The sequence below is a fragment of the Eubalaena glacialis genome, chromosome 11 (genome assembly GCF_028564815.1).
Source record: "Eubalaena glacialis isolate mEubGla1 chromosome 11, mEubGla1.1.hap2.+ XY, whole genome shotgun sequence".
In the NCBI taxonomy this organism is placed as follows: domain Eukaryota; kingdom Metazoa; phylum Chordata; class Mammalia; order Artiodactyla; family Balaenidae; genus Eubalaena; species Eubalaena glacialis.
Window position 1 is genome coordinate 341,629 of NC_083726.1, and position 24,831 is coordinate 366,459.

At 60.2% G+C, this 24,831-nt stretch overlaps 1 protein-coding gene across 5 annotated transcripts in view; it reads left to right on the forward strand.

The window, feature by feature from the left end:
• SBF1 (SET binding factor 1) overlaps positions 1–24,831 on the forward strand; it is a 28,421-nt gene that overhangs the window by 1,554 nt on the left and 2,036 nt on the right. For 2 of the 5 annotated variants that reach the window (XM_061206018.1, XM_061206022.1), the window contains exons 2-35: positions 5,379–5,464; positions 5,892–6,029; positions 6,258–6,416; positions 6,502–6,612; positions 7,241–7,346; positions 7,476–7,608; positions 7,698–7,806; positions 7,913–8,026; positions 8,157–8,234; positions 8,475–8,588; positions 8,661–8,789; positions 8,875–8,973; positions 9,077–9,281; positions 9,362–9,474; positions 10,320–10,469; positions 10,786–10,854; positions 10,930–11,426; positions 11,512–11,684; positions 11,762–11,835; positions 11,908–12,103; positions 12,331–12,458; positions 13,083–13,261; positions 13,382–13,518; positions 13,627–13,834; positions 13,953–14,149; positions 14,264–14,401; positions 16,996–17,073; positions 17,330–17,502; positions 17,579–17,758; positions 18,251–18,352; positions 18,428–18,613; positions 18,685–18,811; positions 18,898–19,028; positions 19,099–19,329. In XM_061206018.1, the coding sequence (XP_061062001.1) occupies positions 5,379–5,464; positions 5,892–6,029; positions 6,258–6,416; positions 6,502–6,612; positions 7,241–7,346; positions 7,476–7,608; positions 7,698–7,806; positions 7,913–8,026; positions 8,157–8,234; positions 8,475–8,588; positions 8,661–8,789; positions 8,875–8,973; positions 9,077–9,281; positions 9,362–9,474; positions 10,320–10,469; positions 10,786–10,854; positions 10,930–11,426; positions 11,512–11,684; positions 11,762–11,835; positions 11,908–12,103; positions 12,331–12,458; positions 13,083–13,261; positions 13,382–13,518; positions 13,627–13,834; positions 13,953–14,149; positions 14,264–14,401; positions 16,996–17,073; positions 17,330–17,502; positions 17,579–17,758; positions 18,251–18,352; positions 18,428–18,613; positions 18,685–18,811; positions 18,898–19,028; positions 19,099–19,329 (5,048 nt within the window). The remainder of the gene's footprint in view (positions 1–5,378; positions 5,465–5,891; positions 6,030–6,257; positions 6,417–6,501; positions 6,613–7,240; positions 7,347–7,475; positions 7,609–7,697; positions 7,807–7,912; positions 8,027–8,156; positions 8,235–8,474; positions 8,589–8,660; positions 8,790–8,874; positions 8,974–9,076; positions 9,282–9,361; positions 9,475–10,319; positions 10,470–10,785; positions 10,855–10,929; positions 11,427–11,511; positions 11,685–11,761; positions 11,836–11,907; positions 12,104–12,330; positions 12,459–13,082; positions 13,262–13,381; positions 13,519–13,626; positions 13,835–13,952; positions 14,150–14,263; positions 14,402–16,995; positions 17,074–17,329; positions 17,503–17,578; positions 17,759–18,250; positions 18,353–18,427; positions 18,614–18,684; positions 18,812–18,897; positions 19,029–19,098; positions 19,330–24,831) is intronic. The other 3 variants (XM_061206019.1, XM_061206021.1, XM_061206020.1) reach the window with 3 other exon arrangements.

Sequence of the window (24,831 nt, forward strand, 5' to 3'; positions counted from 1 at the left end):
CCTGTGGGGAGGGGGCAGTGAGGAGGACATGCCAACTGCAGCAGCGGGGTGCACTGGATCCAGGGAGGCGGGGCTGGCCAAGGTGCTGCCCCAGCGTGAGGGCCCCCAGGCTGCGTGCCAGGGCAGGGGCTGCATGAGCAGAGAGCTTGGAGGCTGAGGAGGCTGAGGGCAGGTGGGAGGCATGCTGATGGTGGTGGCAGCTGGAGTGAATGTGAGGGAGGTGAGAGGAGGCATGGGTGGGCTCCGTGATAAGCTGGCTGGAGCCACACGGGCGGTGGGCACCGCAGGTGTGTGTGGCCTCTGAGCAGAGCCGGGGAGAAGGCTGGTGCCACAGTGCCTGCTCACCCCGTGACTGGAAGGAGTGACTCTCAAGATGTCCCCTTCAGTAGGGCTGGGGGGCCATGGAGCCCCCTAACCACTGTCTTCCGGGATTGGAGCTGGTCAGCTGCTGGCTGGCTACCCAGCCTCAGGGCCTCCCTTGGCATGACCCGTCCATCCCTGTGAGGAGCAAGCCCACGAGCTGGAATCCCGGCTGTGGGACTGAGGGCAGAGCGAGGTGGTGGGGAAGTCTGAAGCAGAGGAACCCCACGTGAGGCTCAATGGTCCCTGCTTTGCCACTTGAACCTCTGTGACCTTGGACCAGTCTTTCGGCCCTCTGCACCTCACCTTCCTCATCTGGGGTAGGGTGGGTGACACAGACCTCCCAGGCTGCCGTGAGCGCAAGGTGGACATGCGCACGTGGAGCTGTTCACACGGAAGGCTCCAGGAAGTGATGGGTGTCTCGTTAGTGCTGAGCGGCCAGTGTGTGGACACCACTTGGCACAGACAGTGGGCACCTCTGCGGGAGGTGGGGACCCCTGCGTGCTGGCAGGCCTAGGACACTAGGGCAAGACATAGGGTCTTTTGGGTTCAGTGGAGGGTGTAGGAGTGGTAGAAGTCTTGTCCTTGGCCTGGATCTGGACATCCTGTCTGGAGCTTCTGGATGCAGGGCCTGGGTGCTGAGTCCCCGAGTCCTACCTGAGGAAGTATCCTGGCTTCATGGTTACTACCTGGCAGACCTCTCCAGGCAGGAGGGCAGGGAGGGGGTTGGGGGGTTCCCTTTCATTCATCTGAGAAGGTGTAGGCTCCTCCCTTGGTGAGTTGGGGGAGCTCCTTCACTAAGGACATGGGTTTAGCCTGTATTGCATCCTGGCCCAGCTCTGGGGACATCATGGGGGCCAGAGAGACTACCTTGCCCAGTTCCTGGCCAGGGAGTGCCCTGATGGTGGTCAGCTGATTTTACACAGTGTGACCAGTGCCGGGGTGTGTCTTTGATCTGACCAGATGGCCGAGTGCATGTCTGCCAGGGAGGAGCGGCTGGACCCCTCCTGGTGCTGGGGGTTCCGCCCCCAAACATCTGAGAAGAAGACTTTCCACCCCTGGCCTGGCCTCTTTTGGTCCTGACCATGTTGAGCTGGCCACATTCCTCGGCCCCATCTACTCTCCCCACCCATATTCCTGCCCTCTCTCTGGAGCAGGTTGGGGCTGTTTGGGATGGCCTTGGCTGGCTCCCAGCCCCACCCTGGGAGCCCGAGGGTCCAAGTCCTTGGGTCAGAGCCAGTCGGGTCTGACCGGAGAGGTTGGAGAGGTTGCAGCCCCTCTGCACATGTCCCGTGCTGTGGCCAGCTGGGAGCGGCCTGTGTGTTGAGGTTCGTGTTGAGGTGGGAGGTTGGGTTTGCAGCAGGACGGTGCCGTCCTTCCTACGGCCCGGCTGGTCTCAGGGCGTGTGTGCTGGGTGTGGGGAGGGGCGGGCAGAGGAGGCTGCCATCCTCCCTCGCCTCTGCCCACAGCACATGCTGGCCTGGGCCGGCCCAGGCGTCGGAGCCTGGCACTGGTGACGGCGTTGCCAGCAGATGACGGACGTGAGCTCTGGGTTCCCCGCCCCGGGGCTGGCTGTGGGGATACAGCTCTTGTCCCCGTCTGTGTCTCAGGGGACCTCTGTGCCCTTCCTCCTAGGGCCCCCCGAGTCCCGCCCTGTGACGCACGGCTGTGCTGGTTGGATTAGTCCTGTCACCATGGGGTGGAGGTGTCCTCTCTCCTGTCTACCCAAAGGTGGGGCAGCTCTGGTGGGGCAGGGGACTCAGCTGCTGTAGGTCCCCTTCACGGCCTCAAGAGCTCGACTGGGTGGGGGACACTGGGAGATGTGGCAGAGCCCTACCCCCACCCCCAGGATGCAGGCCAGCAGCCAGATTGCAGCCCGGCCCCTGTGCCTTGGCACAGAGCTGAGGCATGGGCTGGGGTCTCAGAGAAGGGTGAGGGAGTCAGGACACATCCACGGTGCACCCTTCCAGGGAGGGCCGGCGAGCGCTGGTGTGCCTTGGGGCTCCAGAAGCTGCCCTGGACTTCCTACTGAGGAACCTGTTTGCCTGTGGGGTGCGAGCGGGGCTGACGGTGGGGGGAGGGTGGTGCCGCGGCTGTCTACGATCAGGAAGCCCTAATTAGGTGGGGGGCTGTGCAGCGCTGGACGCGGAGACGTGGCTTCTTGCTCGTGGAGCTCCTGTCTGGCTCAGCTGGCCAACAGGTGCACCAGGAATCCCAGAAGGCTGTGGTAGAGGGTGGGAGGTTCTTGGGGTCCCACTGCAGGCCCCAGACTTGGGCAGGGTGCAGAGAGCTGGCTAGAGGAGGTGACGCTCTTTGGGCTGAGACCTGAGGGCCAAGTTTGGGACCATCATGGCCCAGAGGAGGAGCTGGCGGGGGAATGCTCACCTGCCTAGCCTAGCGCCATTCTCCCCCCCGCCCCCCCGCCTCTGTAGGCAGCCCGGACACCTCCAGGAAAGCCTGCGCTCAGTTCTTTGGAGGGTGGAGCCCTGCACGTGGGAGTAGAGTAGACGTTCCACACGATGAATGGGGTAGGGAGGGTGGGCAGTGGCCGGTGGCCAGCCACTCTGCCCACTTCCCTGGGGGAGAGGCTGTGGAGAGCAGCCCCCTGAAGGCCACCTGCCCACTGGCTTTGGGAGGGAGATGGGGCAGAGGCTACTGTCCCCATCCGCACACACCCCCCTTCCTTCCTTCTCCTCCTGCCTCGTGGCAAGAACTGGGTGAGCCCTGGGTGCCAGCCAGGGCTGAGCCCAGATGGTGGTTTGGGGCTGCACACAAGTTGGCCCTGGGGGAGGAGCCACAGTTCAGGGTGAGCCAGCCTGAGCCTGTTGAGGGTGGCCCTTGGGAGTGGGCCTGGAGGGACCCTGGGGGCTTCGGGGTGTGTGTGTGTGTGTGTGTGTGTGTGTAGGTAGGTGAGGCACCAGCAGACACCTGTCCTCCCCCACCCTGTCTTGTCTGCCGCCTCCTCTCAGTGTCAGTGGTGGGAGGGGGAGGGGAGCAGGAAGCTGAGGTTTGGTGAGGCGGAGTCACGGTCCCTCACTACCCCTGCTCCCCCAGCCAGCAGCGGCCTGCCTGCTGCTGACCTTTTAGGCCTTGCCTCCGTGATCCTGGAGGGTGGCGGGTTCCTAAGATTGCAGCCCAGCTCCTCTGCCTCTGGGGGCCTGGGGAGTGTGTGCTCTTGGGCTGCTGGGGTCCGTTTGCCAGTGCCCTTGGGTCCAGGCCTGTGCCCAGGCCCCCAGCTCGGTCTGAGGCTCCTGTGCCCACTCAGGTCACAGGTGGACCAGACAGGCTGGACGTGGGACTGCATCTCACAGGTCCTCAGAGGCTGCACACGGTGGCTTTCTGGGCCTTCCCTATCCACCCCTGCTCTTCTGCTGGTGTGGGCAGCAGTGTTGAGGCTGGTCTGAGTGGAGGGCTGGACCTGCTTGTCGAGTGTGGGAGGTGAAGGTGGAGAGCTTTTGTCTTTCCTGCTTCAAGCTGCTGCCATGCTGGGTGGGAGCTGGGGGAAGAACAGGGACCCCCGTCCTTCCTCCACGATGCCTGGGTGAGTGCTTCCCCGACTTGACCCTCGTCATGCCTCCAGGTTTGTCTCCACAAAGGGTGGGCAAGAGGCAGGGGCCTCCAGCTAGCCCTGCCAGTGTGGACTGGACCTGGGAGCACTGCCCTGGGCATGGAGTGGGGGAAGCAGACCGGAGGGGGCTCAGCGGGCCAAGTGGTTTCGGGAGTGGAGGGGGGTCTCTGGGGAACACATGGGGGGCTAGCAGGCTGGGGGTGCAGGGACATGCCCTTCTCCCTGGTCTAGAGGACCCTCAGGGCTGCACATGGCGACCTGGTCTGTGGCTGTGTGCAAGGTGGCCTTTGCAGGCAGGGAGCAGGCCTGTGTGCCACCATCTTCAGGGCTCAGGAGAGCACTCCTGGCCTTCCTGCCAGCCCCACCCCTCTCTGGCTGTCTTCTGGGACCTTTGCTTGTCGCGTCTGCCTCTTGAGGCAGCGGGGACAAGCAGCAGTTTGGGGCTGTAGGCACGGGTGGTCCTTCCGCCGGCACAGGTGGCAAGTGTGAGACCTCTGCACCTCTCAGGTGGGCCCAGGGCTGGCAGGTGAGGCGGAGGCAGGGAGCAGGGCTGTGGGCCGAGTGCCTAAGCCGGGCGCTGGCTGTGGAACAGTCGGGAACAGCTCTCCCCTTGCTGGAGGGGCAGGTGCTATGCAGTTGGGCGGGCATGCTGGCATGTGGCGGGCTGGGTGTGGGTTCTGGCTGGGGCTGTTGACACAGTGGGCGGGACCCAGGAGGGGGGTAGTGGGGGTGGGAGTAGGGAGTATCCCCCCCTACTCCCCTGGGCTGGGGCTCCTGTGCCCTTTTTTTTTTTTTTTTTTTTTTGAGGCTCTCACAGTTTATTTTATTTTACTTTATTTTTTAAAATTTCCAGGTCATTTTAAAAAAATTTTCTATTGGGGTATAGTTGATTTATAATGTTGTGTTAGTTTCTGCTGTACAGCAAAGTGAACCAGTTATACGTATACACATATCCACTCTTTTTTAGATTCTTTTCCTGTTAAGTTCATTATAGAGTACTGAGTAGAGATCCCTGTGTTATACAGTAGGTCCTTATTAGTTATCTGTTTTATGTACAGTGGTGTGTATATGTCAGTCCCAATCTCCCAATTTATCCCCCCCACCCCCTTCCACCCCCCCCCCCCCACCGGTAACCATAAGTTTCTTTTCTGCATCTGTGACAGGCCTCCTGTGCTCTTGGTGCCTGGCCCAGCCAGAGGCTTGCAGGGACCCCGACCCCACAGCAGGGGCTTCTCTCCATGCCCTCTGGTGGTCCTGGGGTCTGTGGCTGCCTAGCGGCCCCTCCTCACAGGACTGTCTTTAAGGAAACCATAGGTTTGGGAGCTGGGACTGGTCTGGTGCCACGTGAGGGCCAGGATGGGTGAGATGTTTCCACTCGGACCCTCGAGGCTCCTGACCGGGTGCGGGTGTGGGAGGTGGGAGGTGCTCTGACCCCTGCTCCTGTCCTCAGGGAGTGGGGAAGGCCAGGGCCAGATCCTGCAGCGCTTCCCAGAGAAGGACTGGGAGGACAACCCGTTCCCCCAGGGCATCGAGCTGGTGAGTGCGGGCGCTCCCCCGGGGCCCGGAGCCGAGGGCTGGGGTGCTGAGACGGTGGGGGGCAGGCACCATGAGGACCCCGCTGGGTACAAGCAGACATCAGCTGCGTTGGAGAACGTGGGGCGGGGGTGCAGGCTTGGCTGGTCGGGCGCTTGGTGCCCACATCACGTCCTGTTGTCCCTCCCTCGTGATGGTGGGGACCGTGCCCTGCGTCGCAGGGTTCTCGCCCCACACAGCGAGGCCGGGGGCTCTTACTCTCCTCTGTGGGGGAGAAGGCTGAGGTCCAGGAGGCAAGGCACATGGATCGCAGAGCAGGGCGCTGCTGGCTGCACTGGAGCCCGGCCTCCAGGCCCTGGCTGTGCAGTCCCTCGCAGGCAGGGGGCTAGAGGGAACTGACTGCTGACCCCCATCCCCTTCCTCCCCATAGTTTTGCCAGCCCAGTGGGTGGCAGCTGTGTCCTGAGAGGAACCCGCCGACCTTCTTTGTTGCTGTCCTCACCGATATCAACTCCGAGCGGCACTACTGTGCGTGCTTGACTTTCTGGGAGCCCGTGGAGCCCACACAGGTAACCCTGCATGGGCCGAGCCTCTGGCTGTGGCCGACTCCCTCTGTCCTGTGTGTGTCTCCCTGTGTGTGTCTGGTCCTGGTGACCCAACCCCACAGAGGCTGAAGTTTCAAGAGGGCCAGTCCTGTCTGAGTCACCTGTGTCCCGTCCGCCACCACCCCCCCCACCCCCGCCCCGGGCCTCAGGAGACCTGCCTGAGAGGCTGGCACATGGGGCTTCTGTCCACAGGAAGGGCTGTGCACCGAGGACACTGCCGAGAGGGAAGAGGAGGCAGGTGAGGGAGGCCCAGTGGGACTGTCACCCGCAGCTCCTGGCCCGCCCGGCCAGCTGTTTGCGCCAAAGACGCTGGTGCTGGTGTCTCGACTGGACCATGTGGAGGTGTTCAGGGTGAGGTGGGCAGCCAGGGCACAGGGCAGCATGCGGGGTGCTCCCGCTGGCTGGGCCGTCATTCCCCGATCTGTGGTCCTTGCAGAACAGCCTGGGTCTCATCTACACCATCCATGTGGAGGGCCTGAACGTGGGCCTGGAGAACGTGGTTGGGAACCTGCTGACGTGCATCATCCCTCTGGCCGGGGGCTCACAGGTGGGTCAGGAGGCAGCTGCTGTCCACCTGCAGCCACAGGCCCCGCTGGTGCCTGAGGCCACGGGGTGGGGCCTGCTAGGCATTCGGAGTCCAGCCTGGGCAGAGCACGGCCCCAGCCTCGGACACTGTCCTGCGTCTTGGTGCCGCCGCCTGTCCCCTTTCCTTGGCCCTGCCTGTCTCGTGTCCCATGTCGCACCTGGCTCTCTGCCTGGCACCCTTTGGTTCCTCTGTCCTTTCGCTCCTTGGGTGTGCCTGTCTCTGGGTGTCAGTGTTGGCTTATCTGTCCACCCCCCGTCTGTGTCCCCACGTGTGGGTGTGTCTAACTGTGTCTCTCTGCCTGTCTGTCCCGTGCAGCTGGACTCTGTTGGGGACGGAGTGGTATGGATTCTTTGTTTCTTCTGCCCACCCAGGCCCCGTCCCCACCCCAGGTCAGAGGCCCGGAGTTTTCTCTGCAGCACTGCTTGGGCCGACAGAGGCCGGGCGTGGCCTTTCCCTTGTGCCGTGCTGCCCGTCCCGGCCAGTCCCGCCTCGGGGTCTGTCCTTCCCCCAGGCCCGCCTGAGGCTGTGAAGCTGGGGGTGACCCAGGTCTGGGTGGAGCAGCTGAGCACTGGTCCCTCTCTCTCCACAGAGAACCATCTCTTTGGGGGCTGGGGACCGGCAGGTCATCCAGACCCCACTCACCGACTCGCTGCCCATCAGCCGCTGCAGCGTGGCCCTGCTTTTCCGCCAGCTGGGTGAGCCTGGTGCCCCCAGCCCCAGCCCCTGCACAGTCCTTCCTCTCCCCTCCCGGGGCCGGTGGACAGACATCGAGGTTTCACTGCAGGGCGGGCGCCTGCGCCCTCTAAGCCTGTCCTCCTCCTCAGGCATCACCAACGTGCTGTCTCTGTTCTGTGCGGCGCTCACGGAGCACAAGGTGCTCTTCCTGTCCCGGAGCTACCAGCGGCTCTCGGACGCCTGCCGGGGACTCCTGGCGCTGCTCTTCCCTCTCCGATACAGGTGCTTACCTTACCGCTGCCCACTGCCCCGCGGTCCCTCCGCTCGGCCCCGGCCCTCGGGCTGTCGCACTGAGCCTTGGCCTGTTGCAGTTTCACCTATGTGCCCATCCTGCCGGCGCAGCTCCTGGAGGTGCTCAGCACGCCCACACCCTTCATCATCGGAGTCAACGCTGCCTTCCAGGCAGAGGCCCAGGAGCTGGTGAGGGCCCTGCTTTGTGTCTGCCTCGCTGCTCCAGGCTGGGCCGACCCCAGGCCCCGCTGACCGGCCCGCGGCTCCCTGACCTCTCGCTCCCTTTGGTCCACAGCTGGATGTGATTGTTGCTGATCTTGATGGCGGGACGGTGACTGTGCCCGAGTGTGTGCACATTCCACCCCTGCCAGAACCACTGCAGAGCCAGACGCACAGTATTCTGAGCATGGTGAGTCAGGACCAGGGGCCCTGGGGACGCTGGTGCCTCGGGCAGGCTGGGGTGGGGTCCCTTGGTGGCCAGAGGAACCCAGAGCCTGGGGCTCGTGTGCAGCTGACCCTGCTCCCCGCTGCTTCCACAGGTCCTGGATCCAGAGCTGGAGCTGGCAGATCTTGCCTTCCCTCCACCTATGACGTCCACTTCCTCCCTGAAGATGCAGGTGGGGGTCGCTGCCCCTCTGGGGGTCCAGGCCCACCCGGTGCTGAGCGCTCCTCCAGGGGGTCGCCAGGGCCGCGTGGGGTGGGTGTGAGCCTCGGAGGGTCCTGCACAGGAGTGGCCTTCGGCGCCGAGTCTTAGAGGAGGCACTGTGGCTTGTGTGGAGGAAGGTTGGAGGGTCAGGAGGGCGAGGTGCCTGGAAGGCTCAGGGCCTGGCACTCACCTGCCCTCACGTATGCCCCAGGATAAGGAGCTGCGCGCCGTCTTTCTGCGGCTCTTTGCTCAGCTCCTGCAAGGCTACCGCTGGTGTCTGCACATGGTCCGCATCCACCCGGAGCCTGTCATCCGCTTCCATAAGGTGGGCACCAGGCGGGGTCGGGGGTGGGCAGAAGGTGAGTGCCCGAGGGGCTGACCTCTTTGTGCACCGCAGGCAGCCTTCCTGGGCCAGCGTGGGCTGGTGGAGGATGATTTCCTGATGAAGGTGTTGGAGGGCATGGCCTTTGCAGGCTTCGTGTCGGAGCGCGGGGTCCCCTACCGCCCTACGGACCTATTTGATGAGGTGCACCCCGACCCCACCTGGGAGGAGCCGCCATCACCCCCCTCCCTGCCCCAGCCAGCCCGCCTGACCCTGCTTCCTCCCCCAGCTGGTGGCCCACGAGGTGGCACGGATGCGGGCGGATGAGAACCACCCCCAGCGTGTCCTCCGTCATGTCAAGGAACTGGCAGAGCAGCTCTACAAGAACGTAAGGCAGGCGGCACGAGGGGGCGGGCTGGCCAGGTGAGGTCACTGTGCTGCCCTGGCCCGGGCTGCTCGCCCATCCTGCCTGTGTCCCCCCCCCCCCCCAGGAGAACCCGTACCCTGCCGTGGCTATGCACAAGGTGCAGAGGCCAGGGGAGGCCAGCCACCTGCGGCGGGCGCCCCGGCCCTTCCCTCGGCTAGACGAGGGCATGGTGCAGTGGATCGTGGATCAGGCCACAGCCAAGTTGCAGGGCGCACCCCCGGCCGTGAAGGCCGAGAAGAGGACCACCGTGCCCTCAGGGCCCCCCATGAGTGCGTAACCGGGAGGGGGAGCCTAAGTGTGGCCGAGGGTGGACGTGAGGTCAGAGGTAAGCACGTTCTCTGCTCCCCAGCCGCCATACTGGAGCGGAGCAGCGGGCTCCACGGCAACAGTGCGCGCCGGCTGGAGGTGGTCCGGAACTGCATCTCCTACGTGTTCGAGGGGAAGATGCTTGAGGCCAAGAAGGTGAGGGTAACCCGGGCACAGGGAGCGCTGTGGGCTCTGGATGGGGGCGGCCTGGGCCAGGGCAGCGGCTCTCAGAGGAGCCCTGGCCCTCATTCTCCTGCAGGAGGCTGGAGGGAGCTGGGCTGGCAAGAAGGGCAGGTGGACGCCAGGTCCGCCTCGGAACAGCTGGGTGCAGCCTGCTGGGGAGGCTCAGCGGGAGGAATTTACTTCAACTTTTAGTCATCAGAATGCTCTAAAAGTTTCTACTGTTAAGTTTCTTCTTTATCTCTCACAAAAACTAGTGTAGACTCACACGTGTGTTTTTTTTACTTGCAGAAAGTGTTCATTTAGCATTCTGCCCTCTGTGATGTCCACTGACACTTTGGGTCTTTCAGGACAGCCAGTTTGAGTCTGTCTTGTGTTTCACAGCCGCGTGGTTCTCTGTGAAGCACCTAGTTCTTAAACCAGCCCTTTATCGGGTTCCTGGTTGTTTCACAGTGTGCGGTAGTATCAGCAGGACAAGGGCAGCCCTTTCTGTGGCCCGCCCAGTGCCGAGCCGGCTGCTGGCTCTGCGTGAGGCTCGTGTGTTCCAGGCGCTGGGGCCCTGGCTGGCCGTGGGGCCTCGCTCAGAGCGCTGGCAGTGTCGTGAGCTGCGTGTGGGCGGGGCTGGCTCCACTAGAGCGTTGCTCTCTCTTGGGCAGTGAAGCGCCACGTCTGGGCACACCTGACCGGATGGCTTCCGGTCTCCTCTGTGCCGAGAGCCTGGGCTCTGGCCCCCACGTCTGGGCCAGGCCTTCCCTGTGCCTCAGGGCACGGTTGGGTCCACACAGGCTCGTGCCCTCATCCCCTTGTTTCCCCGTCCGCAGCTGCTTCCAGCTGTGCTGAGGGCCCTGAAGGGGCGTGCGGCCCGCCGCTGCCTTGCCCAGGAGCTGCACCTGCACGTGCAGCAGAACCGGGCGGTCCTCGACCACCAGCAGTTCGACTTCGTGGTCCGCATGATGAACTGCTGTCTGCAGGTGAGGCCGGGCCTCACACCCTGCGGGCGCTGTGGCCACAGGGTGGGGCCGGGCAGGGGTTCCCCGGCCCACCCATAAGGGTGCATCTTCTGGTGGAGCCGACAACTGGGGAGACCCCGGTCTGCCGGTGAGGGTGGCGTGGGGAGAATCCTTGTTGGAGGCTGGTGCAGGGGTCTCCTGCCCTCAACCTCCGAGCAGCCCTGGGGAACTGGTGCAGACGGTTCAGGGACTGACGGGAGGTGCTGCTCTGTCGGCGGTGCTGGTGGGGGTGTGAATGGCACGGGGCCGGGATCCGACGCCCCCGGCCCTACCGCAGGACTGCACCTCCCTGGATGAGCACGGCATCGCAGCTGCTCTGCTGCCCCTGGTCACTGCCTTCTGCCGGGTGAGTGCTGGGGCGGACAGAGTCTCCCCAACCCCCTCCCGGCTGCACCCGCTGACTCCCTCTTGGCTTCTGCAGAAGCTGAGCCCAGGGGTGACGCAGTTTGCGTACAGCTGCGTGCAGGAGCACGTAGTATGGAGCACGCCGCAGTTCTGGGAGGCCATGTTCTACGGGGATGTGCAGACCCACATCCGGGCCCTCTACCTGGAGCCTGCCGAGGACCGAGACCCCTCCCAGGTGTGTGGGGACTCCCTGGGCCCGTGGGGTGGGGCTGGCCTGGCTCTGGCTCACCCGCGGCCCCTGGGGCAGGTTGGGGAGGCACCCGCACAGGAGGACGAGCGCTCTGCCCTGGACGTGGCCTCTGAGCAGAGGCGCCTGTGGCCCACGCTGAGCCGCGAGAAGCAGCAGGAGCTGGTGCAGAAGGAGGAGAGCACCGTGTTCAGCCAGGCCATCCATTATGCCAACCGCATGAGCTACCTGCTCCTGCCCCTGGACAGCAGCAAGAGCCGGCTGCTCCGGGAGCGCGCAGGGCTGGGTGACCTGGAGAGCGGCAGCAACAGCCTGGTCACCAACAGGTGGGGTGTGGCCTGGGGGCGGGACCTGAGCGGTACAGGCCTTGGGTTGGGTGGCCTGTGCCCACTGTGCCCCTCCCCGGCCCAGCATGGCAGGCAGCGTGGCGGAGAGCTATGACACAGAGAGCGGCTTCGAGGACGCAGAGACCTGTGACGTGCCCGGGGCCGTGGTCCGCTTCATCAACCGCTTCGTGGACAAGGTCTGCACAGAGAGTGGGGTCACCAGCGACCACCTCAAGGGGCTGCATGTCATGGTGCCAGGTATGGGGTCTGGGCCTGGAAACACTCCCCTTGGATGGGTGGGCGCAGGCCAGGGCATCAGAGCTGCTCTCCCCCAGACATCGTCCAGATGCACATCGAGACCCTGGAGGCCGTGCAGAGAGAGAGCAAGAGGCTGCCCCCCATCCAGAAGGTGAGTAGGGGCCGGGGGTGGCGGGCACCAGGACTGGGCTATGTCTGAGGCGCCGCTCCTGTCCCCAAACAGCCCAAGCTGCTGCGGCCACGCCTGCTGCCCGGTGAGCAGTGCGTGCTGGACGGCCTGCGTGTCTACCTGCTGCCGGACGGGCGTGAGGGGGGTGCCGGGGGCAGCAGGGGCGGCCCCGCACTGCTCCCGGCGGAGGGCGCCGTCTTCCTCACCACGTACCGGGTCATCTTCACGGGGATGCCCACCGACCCCCTGGGTGAGCCTTTGGACCCCTCTGCCCCCGCTCCCCCGGCCCAGGTCTTCGGGCTAGTGGGACTTCTTCTGCCTCTCCCTCTCCCCTTCTCAGGGGTTTAGGGTCTCTGTGGGAGATAGGCTGTTGTCTTTCCTCCCCACCCTCCCGGTCTACCCCATAGCTCTGGTACCCTGAGACTGTGACCCCCGACCCCTCCCGTCCCCCTGACTCTGCACCCGGCTTGTTATAAGTGGGGGAACAGGTGGTGGTCCGCTCCTTCCCGGTGGCTGCGCTGACCAAGGAGGAGCGCATCAATATCCAGACCCCCAGTGACCAGTACCTGCCGGACGGGCTGCAGCTGCGCTCCTGCACCTTCCAGGTCGGCTGGGGTGTGGGCTGGGTTGGGTGGGGTCTGTGGGCCCCTGAGTTGTGGCCCTCTCCAGGATGCAGCATCTGAGCCCTAGCCTTGTTCTCGTGAGCGGGTGTTGAGCCAGCATTGAGCCCTTTGTGATTCCTGAGTTTACAGGGAAGTCGCTGTGCCTTAGCTTGGTGTCCTCTGCCTGCGCCATGTGCCAGTCTTTGGGGCTCTCCCGTTTCCCTAGCAAGGCCCGAACCCTAGAGACCGTGTCTGGAGCGTGCTGCGTGAGCCCAGCCCAGCTGAAACCTACACAGATTAGACGAAACACAAAGACTGGGTTCCTGAGTCTCCGGCTACATGCAGTCTGGGGAGCAGGCCCTCCGCTAACCCTCTGTCCTTGGGGCGCTCCTTCAGGACGTGTCCATCACCAGATGGAGAGGCGAGCCTGGCCCTTCACAGTCCCACGGTAGACCTAGCTGCCTTTCTCAGGGCCGTCTGGCCACAGAGCCCTCACCCGTCCATCCTGTTAGAAACACCCGAGTTCCAGTGATGCAGCATGGGGCATCCCGTAGGCCTGTCCACCTTTGTGGCTAGGGCTCAGGCCCGTGGGCCTCCCAGCCTCTGAGGGCCTTATGTCTGACACAGCTGCTGAAGATGGTCTTTGACGAGGAGGTGGGGTCTGACAGCGCTGAGCTCTTCCGCAAGCAGCTGCACAAGCTGCGGTATCCGCCAGATATCAGGGGCACCTTCGCACTCACCCTGGGTTCTGCCCACACACACGGCCGGCCGCCCCGTGCCACCAAGGACAAGGGTCCTTCCTTCAGGTAGGGAGCTGGGCTCCAAGGCCATAACACCTTCCCTTCGCAGAACCTCTGTGTGTGTGTCCCCTTGCCCATCTCCTCACCTCTGCTGACCCTGCAACTGTACTCCTCGGGCCCCCCCAGGACCCTGTCCCGGAACTTCATGAAGAACGCTAAGAGGACCATCGGGCGGCAGTACGTCACTCGGAAGAAGTACAACCCCCCCAGCTGGGAGCACCGGGGCCAGCCGTCCCCTGAGGACCAGGAGGACGAGATCTCAGGTGGGGGGGTGGGAGCCGTGGGCGGTCTGGGTGAAGACCCTCATGTGGAGGGGTAAGGGACCCGGGCAGCCTGTGGGTAATGACCCCCGTGTGCCTGGCCTGCCCCAGTGTCAGAGGAGCTGGAGCCCAGCACGCTGACCCCTTCCTTGGCCCTGAAGCCCTCGGACCGCATGACCATGAGTAGCCTGGTGGAGAGGGCGTGCTGCCGGGACTACCAGCGCCTGGGGCTGGGCACGCTGAGCAGCAGCCTGAGCCGCGCGAAATCCGAGCCCTTCCGGATCTCCCCGGTCAACCGCATGTACGCCATCTGCCGCAGGTGAGCAGTGAGTGCGGCAGGTTTGGTGGCCTCCCGGAGGCCGAAGGCCCAGGGGCGCCTGGCTGTGGGTCCAGAGTGCCTTTGGCCTGCTCTTCCCCTCACGTCCGCCTCCTCGCAGCTACCCGGGGCTGCTAATCGTCCCCCAGAGCGTCCAGGACAACGCCCTGCAGCGCGTCTCCCGCTGCTACCGCCAGAACCGCTTCCCGGTGGTCTGTTGGCGCAGCGGGCGCTCCAAGGCCGTGCTGCTGCGCTCAGGGGGCCTGCACGGCAAGGGGGTCGTCGGCCTCTTCAAGGCCCAGAACGCGCCTTCTCCGGGTAGGCTCCCTGCTCACGCTACAGCCCGCCCCGCCCCCGGCGCCCCCCGCCCCCGGCGCCCCCCGCCCCCGGCGCCCCCGCCCCCGGCGCCCGCAGCTCCACTTCCTCCCGCAGGCCAGTCCCAGGCCGACTCCAGCAGCTTGGAGCAGGAGAAGTACTTGCAGGCCGTGGTCAGCTCCATGCCGCGCTATGCTGATGCGTCCGGTCGCAACACCCTCAGCGGCTTCTCCTCGGCCCACATGGGCAGCCACGGTGAGGTTGCTCGGGGCGGGAGGACCTGGGGGGTTGTGATGGCATTTATGGAGGGCAGGCCAACAAGGGGGCAGAGTGAGGTGCAGGAGCAGGTGAGTGTCCTGAGGCCCAGCTCTGACCACTCCTCTGGGGGTTTACAGAGGAGGCAGCAAGCCCAGGAGTTTGGTGCATGCGCCCAGGGGCCATCCTGGGCCCTACCACTTGCCGTCGGGGTACTGGTGCAGGGTGACCCTTAGAAGAGCATGTTGTCCACAAGCGGTGGTCTGGTCTCCTGGGGTGACAGGCGGGGACCCTGTTGTGGCAGGGTGAGCCATGTGGATGCCTGGCGCTGGGAGAGGATTTTAGAAGACACCCAGGAGGGCCCCAGGGCGTGCAGGCAGGGGAGGGTTTGTGTCAGGATGGGCAGCCTCACCCCAGGGTCTTGCTCCAAGGCAATCGCTTCTGCACCCCGCTTACCCTCCACCTGACCCCATCCTGCCCCTGCATCTCCCCCATCTCCCCCCGTGACAGCCTCTCCCCTACCTGCCCCTGTCTCCCCCTATCTCCCCTCCTGGACCCTCCGTCACTGATCTTCTGGTCCCTTTTGGTTCATCCCCTTGGCCCTCCTGAAAGCTGCTGGGCCTCCTCGAAGCCGCCATCTAGCCCATGTTGGTTCTCATGTTGGTGATCAGCGAGCTGCCTCTCAGTCCGTGCTTGGAGGTTTCGTCACCCTGCTGGAGGCATGAGGGCTGGGAGGCTGCCCGCACTGGGCCTGACCATTGCCCAGATGCTGGCCTGAGCCAACCCCCGCCTGTACCTCAGCAGGTGTGGTGACAGTGTCTACCAGGGATCCGTACACACCTGGAGCCGTCCTGGCGGTTGTGTGTGCAGAGTTGGCAGATGTCACACGAGGGTCACTTCTCTCTGTGAGACCCTTCCCCCACCCTGGCTTGTGCAGGCATCACACCAGGGGTCACTTGTCGCTCAGGCCCTCCTGATTCCCTCCCTCCCCTCACACTTGTCTGCGTTTTTCTCTGCTGCTGCTCTAGCTTCCAGATGCACTGGCTCCCAGATGCATTGCTCTAGCTCTCAGGTGGGCTTGGGGGCTGGCAGACCACCTGTGGGGCTGAACCTTCTAGAAGCCCGGGCATCGTCCTTGATTCTTCCCTCTCTGCCCACCCTGAGTCCTGTGAGCTCACCACCCGAGTCTGCAGCCATCCCCATGGCCAGCTGCCCCCACGCTGGCCCAGGCTGCTCCTGCCCGGGGCACAGGGCCTCCTGGGGCAGCCGCCAGTCGTTCCTGTAGCTGGAGGGCCTTCACCCCTCCCAAGTGAGGCCTGAGGAGCACCCCAACCGCAGGCACCTCCGCTGCTGCTAGCGCACACCAGCCCCCAGTGCCCGTGCAGCCTGTAGTTCGGTGCTGCGTCTGCAGCTGTTGTCACCACTTGCTGGGCGCCGGGGCCAAGGGGGCTGGGAACGGGGTGGCCAGGCTGTCCTCACGGTAGTTAATGGGGACGCTGCCCTAGGAAGCGCTGGACGCAGTGCCACCTTCCGAAGCGGCACAGGCCTTCCTCCTCTTGGTCCTCTGCTGGGAATACCGCTCTCTAGTTTGAGTGGCTTTTAGTTTTCCAAACAGCAGAGTCCATCACTAAGTATGTTTCATGGTTACGCTGTCTTTCTGCCTTCTGCCCCCTCCAGAGGTTCTGATTGGCCCCTGCAGGCAGCACCCTCCCCACAGGATCTTTCATCTCCTAGTGCCTGTGTCTTCCTTAGTGTTGCTTGGGCATCTCTGACTGTCCCCACAGCCCACTGGTGGTGCTTCTTGGTGTCCCCCGAGTTCTGGGCATGGGCCTTCCCCCTCATTGCCTAGGGGCGTACAGGGTCTCGGCTCGCCTCAGCCGTACACCGGTTCCGGTCCAGACTCTGTGTCACGAGGACACACCATCCTCACTGTGGGTGACCGTGCTTCTGCCTGCAGTGTAGTGGGCTGGCGCCATGCTGGCCTCTGGTACCCTGCGCCCTCTCTGTAGAGGCGAGTGAGCCCGGGTCAGAGCCAGGTGCAGGCTTTGGAATCCAGAGGCCACTGTGGAGCCGCCTCCTGCGGGCTCCCTGTGCCTCCAAGCTGGGCTGTCCCAGCCCGTAAGCCTCGGGCCTGGTCCTCACAGGTGGCTCTGTGCTGGGACTCGGGCCTGCCTGTGTCCTGGATTGAACCACCCTCCGAGGTTCCAGGCTGGGAGCTCCCAGGCTGGGCCTCCTCTTCTCTGGGCTGCGCCTCATGGGCACCTCCTGCTGCTGTGTGCTGGGCAGAGGCCGCTTGGTGGCCGTGTGTCATGAGCAGCTTAGGCAGTGTCCATGGGGCTGAGGGTGCAGAGGAGGCGGCCCAGGGTCCTGCCTGTCCCCTGAGCCTTTCTACCTGCCACTGGGTCCTCTGTTCCCTAGTTTGCCCTGGGGGCCCAGAGGACCTTGGTGCTGATCCTCACTGTCTCTGGAGCCCCCGGGGGGTTTGGTGGCAACCCAGCCCTGTACCCAGTCTCTTTGGGCCACAGCTCCCCCCTTGCTGGGCGCACCCCTGGGCCTGGGGCCAGGCCTGAGCCTTCTCTCTGCTGTGCCCCCAGTGCCCAGCCCCAGAGCCAGGGTCACCACGCTGTCCAACCCCATGGCGGCCTCGGCCTCCAGACGGACTGCGCCCCGAGGTACCGTACTGGCCGTGCAGGCTGGCTCCCCACTCCTGGCACTGATGGCCCCGTGTGACTGCTCATGGGCACTAACGTCCCCCACACCTGGCACTAACGGCCCTGTGTGACAGACCAGCATAACCCAGCCCTCCCCACAGCCCCGGGCACTAACAGCCTGACGCCCCGAGTCCCGCCCTTGCCCTCCCTGGGAGCTCAGCCCCAGGTAAGTGGTGCCCTGGCCCTGCTTCGGTGCTCACCTGGTTTCTCTGTGCAGGTAAATGGGGCAGTGTCCGGGCCAGTGGGCACAGCGGTGGGCTCAGCACTGATGTAGGCACCCGGCTAGCAGGCATGGGTCCCCCCCAGGCCAACGGGGCCCCCCCCGACCCAGGCTTTCTCCGGCCCCAGCGTGCAGCCCTCTACATCATTGGAGACAAAGCCCAGCTCAAGGTGACTGGGACGGGGTCCTGGGGCCAGGTCGGGGCACGGGGCCTGGGCGCGTCTCACCACGGCCGGCTTCCTGCAGGGTGTACGGCCAGATCCCCTGCAGCAGTGGGAGCTGGTGCCCATCGAGGTGTTCGAGACACGGCAGGTGAAAGGCAGCTTCAAGAAGCTGCTGAAGGCGTGTGTCCCCGGCTATCCTGCCACTGAGCCGGGTTCAGCCTCCTTCCTGTGCTCGCTGGAAGACTCAGAGTGGCTGATCCAGGTCTCTCCACTGCCCCTGCCCCACCGTGGTGGAGGGCTACCTGGGGGGAGGGGATGCGATGGGCCGGGCCCCCCACTTACCTAGAGCCATGGGTGGGCGGGGTCTGGGCTTGCTCTTTTGATAGCATCGGGCTTCGGGAGGGGATGATGGCCACTTCCCAGTGTTGGTACCTGGACAGGGGAGGGAGGCCAGGGCCCAGCTGTGTCGGAGACCTCTGCTCTCTGTCAGGGTGGGGCTGGGCACGTCAAGGAGAGGGGGCGCCTCTTCAGGCCCAGAAGATGCTGATAGGCGGGTGGGTGGGCGGCCGGGCGGGAGGAATCACACCAGAGCATTTCGGGTCCATTCAGGCTGTGCTGCCTCGCGGCGTGTCCCCTGGCGTGGGCCCGCGTGGCCACCGCTCCTGTGGATGTGTGGGTCCTGGGGGCCCGGCTGGGTGCTGGAGTCTTAGGCCGCGGGCTCTGGGAGGTGCTGAGGGGCTGCGGGTCCCTGCAGATCCACAAGCTGCTGCAGGTGTCGGTGCTGGTGGTGGAGCTCCTGGACTCGGGCTCCTCTGTCCTGGTGAGCCTGGAGGACGGCTGGGACATCACCACTCAGGTGCGCAGTGGCCGGGGTTGGGGGGGGGGTTGGGCCAGGTCCCCACGCCCTGCTGACCCACGGCGCTGCTGGCAGGTGGTGTCCCTGGTGCAGCTGCTCTCGGACCCCTTCTACCGCACCCTGGAGGGCTTCCGTCTGCTGGTGGAGAAGGAGTGGCTGTCCTTTGGCCATCGCTTCAGCCACCGTGGGGCCCACACCCTGGCCGGGCAAAGCAGTGGCTTCACGCCAGTCTTTCTGCAGTTCCTGGACTGCGTGCACCAGGTGAGCGGGCGGCCGTGGTGGGGGGCGCTGTGCGTGCTGACCGCTGGCCGCTGACTCCTGACGCCCCACAGGTCCACCTGCAGTTCCCCATGGAGTTCGAGTTCAGCCCGTTCTACCTCAAGTTCCTCGGCTACCATCACGTGTCCCACCGCTTCCGGACCTTCCTGCTGGACTCGGACTACGAACGCATCGAGCTGGGTACGGCGGGGGCGGGGGCGGGGGCGGTGGGTACCGGGGCGCGGCGGCAGCCGGGGTGGGGCCGGGCTCAGCGCTGTCCCCCGCAGGGCTGCTGTATGAGGAGAAGGGGGAGCGCCGGGGCCAGCCGGCCTGCCGCTCGGTGTGGGAGTACGTGGAGCGGCTGAGCAAGAGGACGCCGGTGTTCTACAACTACCTGTACGCGCCCGAGGATGCGGAGGTGAGCCGGGGCCTGGTCGGGGCGGGCGGGCCCCTCCGCGCCCTGGTGCTCACGCCAGGCCCGCCCGCAGGTCCTCCGGCCGTACAGCAACGTGTCCAACCTGAAGGTGTGGGACTTCTACACCGAGGAGACGCTGGCCGAGGGCCCCCCCTATGACTGGGAGCTGGCGCAGGGGCCCCCCGAGCCCCCGGAGGAGGAGCGGCCCGATGGGGGTGCCCCCCAGAGCAGGCGCCGGGTGGTGTGGCCCTGCTACGACAGCTGCCCCCGAGCCCAGCCCGACGCCATCTCCCAGCTGCTGGAGGTGCGTGTGGCCCCTGAGAGGGGAGAGGGGGTCCTAGCGCACCTCAGTTCGGTGGCCCTGCCCCTGCCCCCCCCCCCCCGCCCCCCGCCAACCGATGTGGACGATGCTCTGCTGGGTTCCCTCCTGCCTGGTGGTGCCCCCTTCAGAGAGAGATGGGCCTGGAAGCTTGGGGTTGATGTTCAGGCTTCTCTCACCCTCCCTTTGCAGACTTACTGGGCGTGTCTGCTTAGCCTCAGCAATCAGGATTCAATAGGACACGGGCCCCCGGAAGAGAGAAAAGAGCCCCTTGGGGTTGGGGTTTGGGGGGAGGCTGGGGTGGCATAGAGGGTGGCTGTCTGGTGGCCGGAGTTCTCCCCCGGGGCCTCAGGTCTGGACCACAGGAAGGTTTGCATGCCCCTCCCCACCCCTTGGCTGGGTGTCTCTGGAGGGATATCTAAGCATCCTGATCTTTTGCTTCCTTGTGGGGAAAGTGGGGAGGCTGATTCCTGCCTCTCAGGGAGGTGGTGAGGTGTAAACAAGCAGGTGACAAGGTTTTGACAGCCCAGCAGTGGCCCAGGCTGAAGGCACTGGCCACCCAGGGTTTGGGGAGCCTGGGTAATGGTTTTGTGGGTGAAGGGGATCCACAAGCACAGAGAACAGAGGACCGTCCTCTTATCTTTGGTACTACTCGTGGTCTTGGAGTCGGTGTCCTTAGGCCAGCGTCTGTGTGGTGTGATGTTGTCTGTAGTGCTTTCACTTCTGACTCGTCTGTGTCTTTACAGTTAAGGTGAGTTTCTGGATGGTACTCAGCATGTGGTTAGGTCTTCTTCTTACCCATTTCTATCTTTCATTGGACTTTTTTTTTTTTTTGCTGCTTTCTTCCTTTTGTTATTTTTCCTGACAGTTGAGTATTACTTTTCCATGTTATCTACTTTGTGTGGCTTTTGAGCTGTATCTTTGTGTTATTTTTAGTGGTTGTCAGTGACTGCAGTCCCAGCCCATCTGGGATTGAATTGCACACCCCCCCACGGGAACTGCCCACTCCTGTCCTTCTGCCTTTGTCATCACGCCTTTTACTTTTACCTGTGACATCAGCACAGAGCATGGATTATGGTTGTTTTAAATGGTCAACTTTGTTTTAAAAAAATTAGGGAACAAGGAAAAAGCCTTCTATTTGCTGCGCCCAGTATTTTTCATTCTCAGTGTAGATCTGGTATTGTATCATTTCCCTTTAGCCTGAAGAACTTTTAATGTTTCTTGTAATCCAAATCTGCTAGTGACAAATTCCCTCAGCTTTTTTTTTTTTTACCTGAAAATATCTTCATTTTTTTTTCCTTCTTTTAATTTCACCATTTCTGTTTTTATTGTATAGTTAATTTACAATGTTGTGTTAGTTTCAGGTGCATAGCAAAGTGACTCAGATATATATATATCCTTTTATAGTGTCTTTTCCATTATAGATTATTACAAGATGTTAACTATGGTACCCTGTGCTATTCAGTAGATCTTTGTTGATTATCTGTTTTATATATAGTAGTGTGTATATGTTAATCCCAAACTCCTAATTTATCCCTCCCGCCATCCCCTTTGGTAACCGTAAGTTTTTATTTATTTATTTATTTATTTATTTATTTGCTGCATCGGGTCTTATTTGTGGCCCGCCGGCTTCTCTCTAGTTGTGGTGCGCGGGCTCCAGAGCACATGGGATCCAGAGCATGTGGGCTCTTTAGTTGTGGCCCATGGGCTTAGTTGCCTGACCAGGGATCGAACCTGCGCTCCCTGCATTGGAAGGCGGATTCTTAACCACTGGACCACCAGGGAAGCCCCCATAATTTTGTTCTCTATGTCTGTGAGTCTATTTCGGTTTTGTAAATAAGTTCATTTATATCATTTTTTTAGATTCCACATACGTGATATCATATATTTGTCTTTTTCTGTCTGAGTTACTTTACTTAGTATGATCTCTAGGTCCATCCATGTTGCTGCATATGGCATTATTTCATTCTTTTTATGACTGAGTAGTATTCCATTGTATAAATACGCCACATCTTCTTTATCCATTCATCTGTTGCTTCTGTGTCTTGGCTTTTGTGAATATTGCTGCTATGAACATTGGGGGGGGGGTGCATGTATCTTTTTGAATTAGAGATTTTGTTTTTTCTGGATATGTGCCCAGGAGTGGAATTGCTGGGTCATATGGTAGTTCTATTTTTAGTTTTCTGAGGAACCTCCATACTGTTTTCCATAGTGGCTGCACCAATTTACCTTCCCACCAGCAGTGTAGGAGGGTTCCCTTTTCTCCACTCCCTCTCGGCATTTATTATTTGTCGACTTTTTTAAAATTTACGTTTATTTATTTATTATTTTTGGCTGCGTTGGGTCGTCGTTGCTGCGCGCGGGCTTTCTCTAGTTGCGGTGGGCGGGGGCTGCTCTTTGTTGCAGTGCGCGGGCTTCTCATTGCGGTGGCTTCTCTTGTTGCAGAGCACGGGCTCTACGCGCATGGGCTTCAGTAGTTGTGGTGCGCGGGCTTCAGTAGTTGTGGCTCGTGGGCTCTAGAGTGCAGGCTCAGTAGTTGGGGTGCACAGGCTTAGTTGCTTCGTGGCATGTGGGATCTTCCCGGGCCAGGGATCGAACCCTTGTCCTCTGTGTTGGCAGGCGGATTCTTAACCACTGCCACCAGGGAAGTCCCTCCCCTGTAGACTTTTTAATGATGGACTTTCTCACTGGTGTGAGGTAATACCTCATTATAGTTTTGATTTGTATTTTTCTAATAATTAGTGATATTGAGCATCTTTTCATGTGCCTGTTGGCCATCTGTATGTCTTCTTTGGAGAAATGTCTATTTAGGTTTTCTCATTTTTTGATTGGGTTGTTTGTTTCTTTGATATTAAGCTGTGTGAGCTGTTTGTATATTTTGGAAATTAATCTCTTGTCCGTAGCATTGTTTGCAAATATTTTCTCCCAGTTCATAGGCTATCTTTTCATTTTGTTTATGGTTTCCTCTGCTGTGCAAAAGCTTTTAAGCTTAATTAGGTCCCATTTGTTTATTTTTGTTATTATTTCTGTTACTCTAGGAGATGGATCCAAAAAAATATTGCTGTGCTTTATGTCAAAGAGTGTTCTGCCTATGTTTCCCTCTGGGAGTTTTACAGTATCCAGTCTTACATTTAGATCTTCAATCCTGTTTTTTTTTTTTGGTGGCACCATGCAGCTTGTGGTATCTTAGTTCCCTGACCAGGGATCAGACCTGTGCCCCCTGCAGTGGAAGTGTGGAGTCCTAAGCACTGGACTGCCAGGGGATTCCCTTTAATCCATTTTGAGTTTATTTTTGTATATGGTGTTAGAGAATGTTCTGATTTCATTCTTTAGCACGTAGCACCACTTATTGAAGAAGCTGTTTTTTCTCCATTGTATATTCTTGCCTCCTTTGTTGTAGTTTAATTGACCATAGGTTCATGGGTTTATTTCTGGGCTCTCTATCCTCGTCTATTGATCTGTTTTTGTGCCAGTACCACACTGTTTTGATTACTGTAGCTTTGTAGTATATTCTGAAATCAGGGCACATGATTCCTCCAGCTCTGTTCTTTCTCAGGATTGTTTTGGCTATTTGGGGTCTTTTGCGTTTCCATACAAATTTAAAAATTTTTTGTTCTAGTTCTGTGAAAAAGGCCATTTGTAATTTAATAGGAATTGCATTGAATCTGTTGATTGTCTTGGGTAGTGTGGTCATTTTAACAGTATTGATTCTTCCAATCCAAGAACACAGTATATCTTTCCATCTGTTTGTGTCATCTTCAGTTTTGTTCATCAGCATCTTATAGTTTTTGGAGTGCAGGTCTTTTGCCACCTTAGGTTTATTCCTAGGTATTTTATTCTTTCTGATGCAACGGTAAATGGGATTGTTTCTTTAATTTCTCTTCCTATGCCTTTATTTATTTATTTTTTAAAGGAATATTTATTGATCGATTGATTGCCACGTTGGGTCTTCATTGGTGCGCTCGGGCTTTCTTTAGTTGCGGCGAGCAGGGGCTACTCTTTGATGCCGTGCACGGGCTTCTCATTGCGGTGGCTTCTCTTGCTGTGGAGCACGGGCTCTAGGTGCATGGCTTTCAGTAGTTGTGGTTCGCGGGCTCTAGGAGCACAGGCTCAGTAGTTGTGGCACACAAGCTTAGTTGCTCTACATCTATGCCTTTATTTATTATTATTATTTTTTAAATTTATTTATGTATTTATTTATTTATGGCTGTGTTGGGTCTTTGTTGCTGTGCGCGGGCTTTCATTGCGGCGGCGTCTCTTGCCAGAGACCACAGGCCCTAGGCGCGTGGGCTTCAGCAGTTGTGGCTCACGGCCTCTAGAGCACAGGCTCAGTAGTTGTGGCGCATGGGCCCAGTTGCTCCGCGGCATGTGGGATCCTCCCGGACCAGGGCTTGAACCCGTGTCCCCTGCATTGGCAGGCGGATTCTTAACCACTGCGCCACCAGGGATGCCCTATGCCTTTATTTTTTAAAGGGTGTTTTCTTTGGATGTAGAATGCTAGGTTGACAGCTTTTTATACTTGGCAGTTTAAAGATGTCGTTCCAGTGTTTTCTGCTTGCATTGTTTCTGATTGAGTGTTGGTGCTCGTTCTTATCCTTATAAACCGTGTGTAACATCACCTTTTTTTCCCTGACTACCTTTAAGGTTTTGTCTTCATCTTTAGTGTCAGCAATTTGGCCATCACATGGTTTTTTTGTGTGTTTGTTCTGCTTGGAGTTCTTTAAGCTTCTTAGATGTATGGGATGATAGTTTCAATCAAACTTAGTACATTTTAGGCCATTCTTTCTTTTTTTTAGTCTGTGCCCCGCGGCATGTGGGATCCTAGTTCCCCGACCAGGGATCGAACCCACGCCCCCTGTGTTGGAAGTGCAGAGTCCCAACCACTGGACCACCAAGGAAGTCCCTAGGCCATTATTTCTTTAAAATGTTTTTTCTGCATGATCTTGTCCCTCATTTCCTCTGGGACTTTTTTGCCCAATAGGTCACTGAGGCTGTATTTGGTTTTTTCCTCCAATCTTTCCTGTCTGCAGTTTTTTTATGATTCCTATTACATTGTTTTCAACTCTACTGCTCTTTTCTTATGTTTAATGTGCTCTTAAGCCTATTTAATGAATTTTCCACTTTAGATATTGTATTTTTCAGCTCTAGTGTTTCCATTTTTTTTTATAGTTTTTCTTTTCTGTAGAGATTCCCCATTTGCTCAACCATTATGTCCATCTTTAAATCTTAAATGTATTTATAACAACTGTTTTGAACTTCTGGTATGCTAATTGAGTGTCTAGTTCATTTCTGGATCTGTTTCTTTTAACTTTTCCCCTGAGGATGCTTCTTATTTTCCTGCGGTTCTGCTTGTCTAATAATTTTTTTTTTAATTTATTTATTTTTGGCTGCGTTGGGTCTTTGTTGCTGCACACGGGCTTTCTCTAGTTGTGGCAAGCGGGGGCTTCTCATTGCGGTGGCTTCTCTTGTTGCGGAGCACGGGCTCTA